The sequence below is a fragment of the Balaenoptera acutorostrata genome, chromosome X, assembly GCF_949987535.1.
Source record: "Balaenoptera acutorostrata chromosome X, mBalAcu1.1, whole genome shotgun sequence".
Classification (NCBI taxonomy): Eukaryota; Metazoa; Chordata; class Mammalia; order Artiodactyla; family Balaenopteridae; genus Balaenoptera; species Balaenoptera acutorostrata.
Window position 1 is genome coordinate 107992751 of NC_080085.1, and position 12369 is coordinate 108005119.

Consider the following 12369-nt stretch of genomic DNA (forward strand, 5'->3'; position numbering starts at 1 on the left):
GAGGGGATACCTCATTGTAGTTTTGATTTGCATTTCTCTAATAATTAGCGATGTTGAACATCTTTTCATGTGCCTATTGGCCATCTGTATGTCTTCTTTGGAGAAATGTCTATTTAGGTCTTCCACCCATTTTTTGATTGGGTTGTTTGTTTGATATTGAGTTGTATGAACTGTTTGTATATTTTGGAAATTAAGCCCTTTTCAGTCGCATCATTTGCTAATATTTTCTCCCAGTCTGTAGGATGTCTTTTTGTTTTGTTTATGGGTTCCTTTGCTTGCAAAAGCTTATAAGTTTGATTAGGTCCCATTGTTTATTTTTACTTTTATTCCTATTGCCTTAGGAGACTGAAACATTGGTGCGATTTATGTCAGAATGTTTTGCCTGTGTTTCTCTTCTAGGAGTTTTATGGTGTCTTGTCTTATATTTAAGTCTTTAAGCCATTTGAGTTTATTTTTGTGTATGGTGTGAGGGTGTGTTCTAGCTTCATTGATTTACATGTGGCTGTCTAGCTTTCCCAACACCACTTGCTGAAGGGACTGTCTCTTCCCCATTGTATATTCTTGTCTCCTTTGTCGAAGATTAATTATCCATAGGTGTGTGGGTGCTGAGACGTTTTATCATGAACGGATGTTGAATTCTGTCCAATGCTTTTTTCTTCATCCCTTGAGATGATTATTTTATCTTTCATTACATTAATGTGATGAATTATGTTGATTGTTGTTTTGAATGTTGAATCAACCTTGCATTCCTAGGATAACCCCTACTTGGTCATGATCTGTTATACTTTTTATATATTGCTGGTTTTAGTTTGCAAATTTTTTGAGAACATTTCCTCCATGTTCATGCAGGGTGTTGGTATATATATATATTTAATTGTAATGTCTTTGATGGGTTTCGGTATCATGGTAATGCTTGTCCCCTAAAATGAGTTGGGAAGCTGTAGAACCTTTTTAAGCTTCACAGAATGAAGAGAAATGATTTAGTTATATATTGAACTGATAAGTAATCATGTATTTTGTATTTTAAGTAATCGTTACAACTCCCATTAAGTTACAATAAATTTGTAGTATATTTTATAACTGAGAGTAGTTCACCCGTGTAATACAGTTGGCCCCCCATATCTGTGGGTTCTGCATCTGTGGATTCAACCAACAGGGGATTCAACCAACAGTGGGTTGAAAATATTTTTTGAAAAATTCCGGAAAGTTCCAAGAAGCGAAACTTGAATTTACCATATACTGGCAACTATTTACATAGCATTTACATTGTATTAGGTATTATAAGTAATCTAGAGATGATTTAAAGTATATGGAAGGATGAGTGTAGGTTATGTGCAGATACTACACCATTTTATATAAGGAACTTGAGCATCCTCGGAGAATCTGACGAGGGGTCCTGGAACCAATCCTCCTTAGATACAGAAGGATGACTGTATTGAGTCAGGTACTAAATATGCATGCATATAGTCTCTTCAAAAATAATTTTCATGTGAATGATTTAATGATTATTGTGAGAAATGTTACTACCTAGCAGGGTTTACTTATACATAGCAAAGCTAAGGCAGTTCTTCTCTGTCCTTTCTTCCATTTGACCTCAAAAAACAAATTGTTGTTTGAGTTTGCACATGGTGCCAACAAAGCTTCCATTCTTTTGATTAAGGCTAGTATGATATTTGTCTAAGAGCACATTGCTCTTTTTAAATTTTAGTTACATGAGCACGCAGCGTACCTTGTGGATAGCATGTGGGACTGTGCTACTGAGCTGCTGAAAGACTGGGAATGTATGAATAGCTTGTTGCTGGAGGAGCCACTTAGTGGAGAGGAAGGTAAGGATGTTTAATTATGGTATTTTTGTTGTTAGATAATTTTGAAAATAGAGTTTACTTATTCCATTTCTTTATCTTTTAGCATTAAAATAATGATTCAAAGTCTTTGAATAATTTTGTTTTCATACACATGAATATTATGTAGAAAGATGTAGTTGCTGTCAATATTCCTTATTTTGTTTTATTATATTTTATTTTTTTGTATCTGTTCATATTTTCATTTCTCAAATTGTGGAGCAGTGTTTTACAGATTTGTAATGCTTAGGAAGGTTTAACTTGTTCTGATCCTTTTTGTGATATAGTAATGGGATTTTCTTTAGTACATTAGGTCAGATTCTGTCACAGGCAGAAGGAACTGTTATGTAATATTATAAATGGCATATAAAGAAAAGAAATAGGTTAACTTTCTGATTTTTTTTTTCAGCGCTAACGGACAGACAAGAGAGTGCTCTGATTGAAATAATGCTTTGTACCATTAGACAAGCTGCTGAATGTCATCCTCCTGTGGGGAGAGGGACAGGAAAAAGGGTATGCCAACATATTTTCAGTATTCTAAATTATATGTCTCTTTTTCAATATCTTTTTTAAAGTTCTTATTTGTAACCATATAATCAAATTTTTGAATCTTAAATTTTATTTTTCAGGCTATCTTTGCTTATAAATATGTGTTAGAAGTAAATTTTAAAGCATTAGCAATTTGCAAAATCCATGTTCCTTCCATAAGATACTTTGTTAGTTAACTACAGGAGATGCAGTGGTTGACAGTCCCTGCCTTTAAGACCGCATGTTGTGCAACATTTTAGAATGGTGTATTTGTCTGTTTTGGTTTATTTATAGATTTGCTTTCTTTTTCTTTTAATAAAAGTTAGAAATAAAAACAGGATAATCATTCATTAAAATGGGGGAAATTCCTATTTCCTGGGATTTGATTTTAATGCATTATTTCAAAGTTCACATATATTTGTATTGTAGACCAAAGTTGCACAGGCTTTCAAACTTTGTGAAGCACAAAAATACATTTTTATATTGTGACCTAGTACACATCTATATATATGTGTTTGTGTATAACTGAAACAATTTCATCAAACAATACTGCAACTTATGTGATGCATTCTATTTTTTCGTGGGTTTTTTTTTCTTGTTTTTCTAATTGCTGGTCGTTACTTATGTTGAATTCATAACTCATGGATCATGGCACAACTTATAGTAGACTGAAATCCTACTCAATCCTATTATTATATAAGCTCCTAAACTACATTTCCTAACTGCTTCTCCTTTCATCCAAAGGTAGAGTTAGTTAATCTAACTGGGTATTGATTTTGTCTCTAGACCTATTCAAAGTGTTGCTATTTTTTAGAAATATAATGTGCAAGCTATTCTCTTTGTTACTTTTGGGTTTCAAGTTTTTTTTTTTTTAAAGATTTATTTATTGATTGATTGAGTGAATGATTGCTATGTTGGGTCTTCGTTTCCGTGCTAGGGCCTTCTCCAGTTGCGGCGAGCGGGGGCCACTCTTCATCGTGGTGCGCGGGCCTCTCACTATCGTTGCCTCTCTTGCTGCGGAGCGCAGGCTCCAGACGCGCAGGCTCAGCAGCCGTGGCTCACGGGCCCAGCCGCTCCGCGGCATGTGGGATCCTCCCAGAGCAGGGCCCGAACCCGTGTCCCCTGCACCGGCAGGCAGACCCCCAACCGCTGCACCACCAGGGAAGCCCCGGGTTTCAAGTTTTATAGTAGAAATTCTTGTATCCATCATTTAAAATGTCATTTCATTACTTATTTTGGATATCTTAACTTAAAGTTGAGCACCTAACAGTGTCAGTGGGCTTATTAATAAATACTTAGAAACTTTGTTGTGTTACCTTAGGTGCTAACAGCAAAGGAGAAGAAGACCCAGTTGGATGACAGGACAAAAATCACTGAACTTTTTGCTGTGGCCCTTCCTCAGTTATTAGCTAAAGTAAGTTTGTGTCAGTATCAGGAGTGTTGCTAAGAAATTACAAGTTTTGTTTGGAAGTGCCACACAGAATTTTGCACTTATCATAATATTTACTTACCATTATTGTGATGTCTTTGACATGATTTTCTTTTTTTTTTTTATTTCGAAGTACTCTGTAGATGCTGAAAAGGTGACTAACTTGTTGCAATTGCCACAATACTTTGATTTGGAAATATATACCACTGGACGATTAGAAAAGGTATGGTGTTTCTGTGTATAAAAAACGTTGAAGAAAAATTGTTAACTTAGTTCATCCCATCATATTGTTTATTTATATTTTTTGAAATATGTTTTTGTAACTTTTAATGTAAAAGGAAACCTGTATCTTGTATGCCATATATATTTTAGATAAGGTGGATTTAGAGAATGGCACTAATGAGGTTTCCCTTTGATTCATGCCCATATCCGTACCATCATTGCTAGCCATTATGTGACTATATCACTGATCATTTATGGAGATTAGGGGTGTGTAACTGGATAATAACAATTGCAAAATGAAAGCAGCTAATATCCATTGAATACATTTACTGTGTTCCAGGAACATATGTATTTATGTGTATTAACATCTCACCAAGGCCCTGTGAGATAGGTAATATTATTCCTCTTGAAGTTGGGGAAATAAGTTTGGGTGGGTCAGTGCATTTATTATGACTAGAAGAACTTAATGTATGCCCTACTGGTTATAAAGTTACTGTGTTTGAAGCTTTTCATCCCGGTTGTGTAGTCATTTTATGCCTATCATATATACCTTAGTTTTAATGAAGAAAACTTTGATTTTGCAGCATTTGGATGCCTTATTACGACAGATCCGGAATATTGTAGAGAAGCACACAGATACTGATGTTTTGGAAGCGTGTTCTAAAACTTATCACGCACTCTGTAATGAAGAGTTCACAATTTTCAACAGAGTAGATATTTCAAGAAGTCAACTAATAGACGAGTTGGCTGATAAATTTAACCGGCTTCTTGAAGATTTTCTGCAAGAGGTATATATTACAAGTATTTTGTCAGCTGTGCCCCACTGCGCACCCCCCACCCCACCCCCCGGAACCAAATTAGTCACCAGTCTTGGTGATAATCCCTAGCAGTATGTTGAAAAGTCATTCAGACTTTTTGTTCTATGATTCATCGTGATACTATTATTCATCCACCAAAATAGGAAGGTGGCAAGAATCTGCGACTAAGAGAAGGTGAAAGCAAAGCTAACATCTTTCCCCTTTTTTTAATTTAAAGAAATGATCTGGGAAGTTTCCAGGGTTTAGTTGAACAAGAGGCTGTTAGGGAACAGGGTGTTAACAGAACAGAAAAGTTGAGCTAGACTGTGGCCATGTAACCTCAAAAATTGGGGTGTTTCTTAACATTTTGGAAGTTTATTTATGGTCTTTTATATTATAAAGCCTTGATAAATTATAGCCACTGTCGATTTTGTTGTTTTGTTGTTCTGTTGTATTTCCAAAGAGGCTTAAGTGTGGTAGTCAAATACACTTGTATTTTTATTGTGATTTTTATCTTTTCTGGAAAGGTACACTTAACGGGTTAATTTGCATAAAGTAAAAAGTTGTGATTCTCAAATTAATGCATTTAGCCTTTTCCACATCACTTTGGTCATTAATGCTGCAAAAATGATATGGACTTTTGTAATTTCCAGTTATTTTGTTTAGCAGTTACTTCTTTTTTTTTTTTTTTTTTTTAAATTTTATGGCTGTGTTGGGTCTTTGTTTCTGTGTGAGGGCTTTCTCTAGTTGCGGCAAGTGGGGGCCACTCTTCATCACGGTGCACGGGCCCCCCATTATCGCGGCCTCTCTTGTTGTGGGGCACAGGCTCCAGACACGCAGGCTCAGTAATTGTGGCTCACGGGCCTAGTTGCTACGCGGCATGTGGGATCTTCCCAGACCAGGGCCCGAACCCATGTCCCCTGCACTGGCAGGCAGATTCTCAACCACTGCGCCACCAGGGAAGCCCTAGCAGTTACTTCTTAAACTTTCTTATTTCTGTGTATAACATTTCATGCTTACTATGTTTTGCTTAATTGGAGGTTTGTGCAAATATGTTGATGTACAATGATCACATTCTTAAAAATTGTAATGGCTCTACTCTTAGCCGGATATGATTCTGATTAGGACAAGTTAATTTAAAATCAAGCTATGGTTTGTTAATTAAGTTTAATTACTTACCTTGTATAAAAATTGATGGTGAAAAACAAGCATTTTTTTGAGAGACCTGGGGTTTAATACAGTAAGTTCGATAGTATTTTTTAAAATTTGTAAGTTTCTTATAGTGAGACTCATAAAATTTTCAAAAACTTAAGTTATTCTAAATTGGAAAGTTGATACCCAGAAAAAAGATTAGTATATCTAGTCCTTATGCAGAGGATTTTTTCCAAATTAATTTTAATTGGTCTGATATATCTTTCTTGAGCACTATGTTTCATTTACTTAGTAGATTTTGTCCTTTAGGTATTATCTTTTATGATCTCTTGCTTGTCCTCTAATATATTTCTCTTTATTGTCCCAATGCATTTATTACGGTGAAAGAGTAGATGTCTTCATTGTTTTGTGTCAAGATCACTTAAAGGAAAAAAGGAGAATGTCATTCAGTTTTTCTCTCTTGGGTATAATGTGTCCGTTATAACAACTCTGTGTTGACCCATTATTCTGGCCACCTTGCTTTAAATTTGGCCAGGTCTAAGTATTGAATGACAGAGTTATTTTGTGGTTTTTAATTAGGTTATTCTTTATTTTCAAGGTGTGGAAATCACCAATGTGATAGCCTAAGATTTTTCACTTTTGTGGTTATTAATGTTTAATAGGATATAATTAACATTCATAGGGTGAAGAACCTGATGAAGATGATGCATATCAGGTATTGTCAACATTGAAGAGAATCACTGCTTTTCATAAGTAAGTTGAATCTTAAAGTTTCTGATTTCTTAAAACTGTAGCAAAATCAGAACCAACTTGCATGTTTTGGGATTATAGTGTCAAATTTTTTGCTGGATTTCTTGTGCTTTTGGGAAAAAAGTACTTGATAGAGTCATATTGTGAATTGGGGAACAACAAATTATCAACTAATATACTTTTTAAAAATACACATTTTTTTTGTTGTTCTTGTGGGCGCATGTTAGAAAGTTTACTACATTTTACTTTAATAGTATTCTGTTAACAGTCAAGTCCAGAACAAATGTGATTAAGCTTAACTTTTTAATGTAACTTAATTCTTTTTTACAGTGCCCATGATCTTTCAAAGTGGGATTTGTTTGCTTGTAATTACAAACTATTGAAAACCGGAATTGAAAATGGAGACATGCCTGAACAGGTTTTTATTTATTTACATGTTACATATTTAACTTTGAGAAAGAAGACTTGTGACTTTTAAAATTTAACTGTGTTCTCTTTGTTCTTTTATAGATTGTTATTCACGCACTGCAATGCACTCACTATGTAATCCTTTGGCAGCTTGCAAAGATAACTGAAAGCAGCTCTACAAAGGTTTGTGGTGGTTCAGTGGCGTCTTTATTAAATAGCATTAACTTTTCAGCAAACTTAAACATAAGACATTTCAATAAAATCTTGATTATTTCTAATCTACTATTTAGGCATGTGTACTTTTAAAAACAGTTATTTGTAGTTTGATGTATATTCAGTGAAAGAACATTAATATGTTTTGTTTAGGGTATGATTCTAAATTTTAAAAATCACATTTCTACGTGGCATAATTTATGGATTTCCATATCATTCTCAAAAGTGCTGGGTACATAAAGAACTATAGATTTTGTAAATCATGACCAAGAGCCTTTGAAACTTACAGATACAGCTATTGGGTTGTATAAATTAATTATTACAAACCACCTGTCCCTAGATCTTATGCCTTGTATTGTTTTGGGATCTCCTTATTCATACTCAGGATCTCTGTACTGATGTTCCAAATTCATGATAAATCACTTTCTGGTTGAGTGTAATGTGCCAGCTACTAGGTCATAGAACTTTCGAATTTTTATCTGTAATGGTAATCCTTGATGTGTTTAGTAATTGAACTAAACAGTACTGCCTTTTTCATTTGTAAATTAGAAACTTAAACTTCGTACTTGTAGTAGTAGATGTTGCCTTAAATATTATTTGGGCACATTTTTATAAATATTAAGTAATTTCTGTAAGCTATAGAATTAGCTGTTCATAGTTATTTTCCTCAAAAAGGAATCCTCTTGATAATCAGTTTGTTTTGCATAAAATCACAGAATAATTTTAGAATTTTTTTGAGGTTTTTAAGCACAAGATGCAATTATATCTACAAATGGATATTTTCCCCCTTGAAAAGACAATGTAGTACTGTTGTTAAAATAGTGTACTTTTTGTCAGACACCCAAAAAGTTTAATTCAATATCAAGCTTGTAGTAGGAACAGTGACTGTATTAGCAAATATGATTGCTCACCTAAATCAAAAGCATTGAGTTAAAAATTAACATGGGAAAAAAGGTAATACTTTTAGTAGAGGAAAGAGGATAAAAATGGTTATTAAATGCAAAAATTATTTCTACTGAAGCTTGGTTGAGTTTTCTTCACCAAATCAATCTCTAAGTTAAACCTGTTTTTATTTAACTTGTCTATTACATATACCAAATGTGTACTGATACTCTATCGTTTGGCATCCAGTATCAGGAGACGGGCCAGAGGTTATGCCTTAAATAAATTAGTGTGGCTGATCTTTATAAAGTAGTTTTCTATTTTAAATTAACTGGTATAAATATTTAGAAAAAGAAAAAAATTCTAAAAAAAATTTAGAAAAAGAAAAAAAAGATTCATCCTTTTAGTGTAGGTTTATGAGACACTTAAAATTTTTTTTTTCTTAAGTGGAGTAATACCACAAAACTAATTTTTCTTTGGTCCCTCTCTGTTTTTAAAAAGCACAACCACTATCCTACAAATGAAAAATGAAACATGCTGTCCCTTTTTTATCATTTATTTTATTCCATTCATCAGTCGGCCACCCATCAAATTACAAAGCGAGGATGGAACATAAATCTTTACTTGTTAAGCATTCTGAGGTAGTGGATTTATATGGATAGCCATATATAGTCATATAAGTTTTCTCATTCTAAAGGACCCAGATCACGTAGGATATTATCCGTTAATATACCTGGTATTTTTTTTTTTTTGATAAAATTTTATTCTTATATACAGATGCTTTTTCTATGTGATGATATTTGGCTTTGAGTGAATATTCTAACACTCAGCTTTGTGAAAACATATATTTACTACACTACCAATATTTATATATTCATTAATGATATGCATGTACTAATAGTCTGAGGATTTTAAGTACTAGGCCTACAATATTAAGTACATAGTAAATTAAATGTATTACAGAATGAACAGAGAAATGGAAATTGAAAAAGGCTGAGTTAAAGATGATATAAACAATATTTTTAAATGTCAGCTAATTATCATGAATATACCTGGTGTTTTTAAGGCTGCAGTTTGTTGAGATTTTAAAAGTGGTTTTTGTTTTCCTTTTTGATAAATAATAAAGAATTTAAATCTAATGTACAAGCAGAGTTATTAACATAGTTAAATATATGGTGATGTTTTATGTAATTTAAAATATCTTAAATACTGAATGAGTTTTTAATACAGTATTTTAAAATGCTCATGTTAAATTTTTTCAAGGAGGACTTGCTGCGTTTAAAGAAACAGATGAGGGTATTCTGTCAGATATGTCAGCATTACCTGACCAACGTGAATACCACCGTTAAAGAACAGGTTAGTAATTATTATAGATAGCAGTCTTTTGTAAGCAACCCTGAATAAATATCTGAACTAATATAGAAAATTTAAGAAATACTGAAATTGGGCAAAGTAGAAATATCTTGTATCTGTATATATACCATGCTCAAAAAATAGATTAACATTAATTCCATGTGGAGCATTATAGATTACCCTCATGTTGCAGTTATTCTGTGTTATTGTTTCTTTATGCCACACATGGTAAACAGACCCATATATACAAAGTAGGTGTATGCAGTTACATAAATTATTCCTGAAAGCAACAAGTATAACAGGTATGCCTCAGGGAGGAAAGGTCCATCTGGTTTTGTTATCTCTGAGAGTATTATCAGATGTTGGCATTCCTGCCCATCCCGATTGTGTGGGTCATTTTTTCTTGTGTGGACTTTGAAATAAAAATTTTAATCACTTCCGTCTTCAGAGTGTTACCTTCCCACCACATATGCCCTCTTGATTCCATTGCTGCCAAGCTTCTCAATCTGGAAATACATTGTTACTTGGTGCCATGGGTAGTTTTCCCATCTGTAAAATAACTTCTGATCCTGGGACCAAGAGCCTATTTAGTTTTGAACTGTAACAATAAAGGACTTGGGACATTTTCTTCTCTACAATTCAGATAAGAGGGACAAACTTTCAGAAGGTAGTAAAATGAGTTTATAGTTAATGTCTTAGAATAGGATTTCAATGAAGTATACACTGATCCAAACTTAATATATGAAGTATTACTTGATATATTTTCATAGGCCACCAAGATACTCAGCTTAATATTCCATATTTCTTACAGTGTTAGCACATAATTCCTTATGGGTTATTGTGTGTAATCTCCTTTATATATATATAATCTGTTGTTCAGGCCTTGGAGATTAATTATTTGGTCATTAAATAGCCTGTGTATTAGTCTTCCTAACAGCTTCCAGGAGTATGTCCTGGTTAGCTCACAAGACCTGTCAGTTCACCTAATTAGTAAATGTCACCATGCTTATCACTGTGTATCCTTACTGTGTATGTTGCAAAAGCTTTTGTAAACTCAGATATCTTGATAGGTATAAATTATTACTATAGTAGTAAAATGAGAGGAAGAGACCAAAAGAAGAGGTAAAAGCATAGAGAAAAAATAAATATGGTTAGTTCCAAAAAGGCAAAGCTATTATTAAAATCTGCTTTGAGCTCTATATTATAATCTGTCCTTCTAGTAGTAGTCTTCCGTTAAATGTAATTTTCTGTTGACTTTGTGATCACAAAATTTTATTTTCCTTATCCCTTCCCAACAAATAATTACATTTTTTCCAGTTACCTTCTGACTACCTTTACCAGTGTTTGACTCTATTTAAAACTCCTGGCAGAGTTTTTATAAAGCTCCTCAAGATATAACTTCATCCAAAAAAAAAAAGATATAACTTCAGCTTTATTGCTTTATTTATTTATTTATTTGTTTGTTTATTTATTTATTTAGCTGTGCCAGGTCTTAGTTGTGTCACGTGGGATCTTTAGTTGTGGCATACAAACTCTTAGTTGCGACATGCAGGATCTAGTTCCCTGACCAGGGATCGAACCCAGACCCCCTGCATTGGGAGCATGGAGTCTTAGCCACTGGACCACCAGGGAAGTCCCACTTCAGCCTTACGTTTATTATACTGTCAGGTTTGCCTGATGATTAGTAAGCAGACCCACACTTGGTTATGTTTTTTTTACTTAATCATCACATATACTGACAATGAGAGTGCTTAAAAAGTCCTATAGATTTTGTGATCTCTCTTCTAAGAGATCTTCTAGGAGATATTCATCTTCTTGGTATAAGTGTTTTTCTTCCATAGAAGAAAAGAATGGTACCAGGTTTATACATTATTTGATATTTGAGAATGTATACCATGAGACATTGTGGTGTAGTGTAAAGGGTGGGGTTTGGAGTCAGAAAACCTGAGATTGAGTCCTGATTGCATGTTTTGATGATGTTAACATATTGTACAAATCACTTAAAAAATTAAAAGAAAATTGCTGAAAACTAAAAAGAATATTTGTGAAATTATCTTGCAGTTAGTAAATCACAATGCAAATATCAGTAGTTATTGTTGAAAAAATTACACTCTTCACCTTTAAAATCTTAGGAAAATACTAGACATGGCTTTTTCTTGTGAGTTTCAAATATAGAAAGTTGGATTTTATTTCCACATTAAATATGTAAGTTACTTGTGGCAGTTCGTGAGAAAATTTGGTTTATGGCATGCTATCCTTTATTTTTTATTTTTTTTTTATACTAGGCCTTCACTATTCTATGTGATATTTTGATGATCTTCAGCCATCAGATTATGTCAGGAGGGCGTGACATGTTAGAGCCATTAGTTTACACCCCTGATTCTTCATTGCAGTCTGAGTTGCTCAGCTTTATTCTGGATCATGTCTTCATTGAACAGGATGATGACAATAACAGTGCAGGTAATTTTATTGCCATCTTTTTGTTAAATCTGTGTATCTACTATAAATCAAATTTAATTAACAGCCATGTAAAGTGTTACACTACTGTTTGATATTTTATTCTTAAAATGTGAAACACAGGTACATTTTCCAGTGCAATTTGTGTTCATTGCTTGTAACATTGTAAAGACAATGTGGTATCACAGAGTATAGGCTTTGGAATCAAATCTTTGTTTCTCAGTAGTTGTGAGCTTGTTTTTCTAATTTGTAGCTACCTTACAGAACTGTACAAGTTAATTAAATTGAGCAAAGTGACTAGTATAGTGCCTGGGCATGTAGTAGGTAGGTACTCAAC

The 12369-nt window shown here is 33.5% G+C and overlaps 1 protein-coding gene across 6 annotated transcripts in view; it reads left to right on the forward strand.

Annotated features, from left to right (window-relative positions):
• STAG2 (STAG2 cohesin complex component) overlaps positions 1-12369 on the forward strand; it is a 119479-nt gene that overhangs the window by 79127 nt on the left and 27983 nt on the right. For all 6 annotated transcript variants that reach the window (XM_057538793.1, XM_057538798.1, XM_057538797.1 and 3 more), the window contains exons 15-24: positions 1709-1826; positions 2251-2354; positions 3691-3783; positions 3932-4021; positions 4605-4808; positions 6652-6722; positions 7050-7137; positions 7230-7310; positions 9486-9578; positions 11861-12035. In XM_057538793.1, coding sequence (XP_057394776.1) covers positions 1709-1826; positions 2251-2354; positions 3691-3783; positions 3932-4021; positions 4605-4808; positions 6652-6722; positions 7050-7137; positions 7230-7310; positions 9486-9578; positions 11861-12035 — 1117 coding nt within the window. The remainder of the gene's footprint in view (positions 1-1708; positions 1827-2250; positions 2355-3690; positions 3784-3931; positions 4022-4604; positions 4809-6651; positions 6723-7049; positions 7138-7229; positions 7311-9485; positions 9579-11860; positions 12036-12369) is intronic.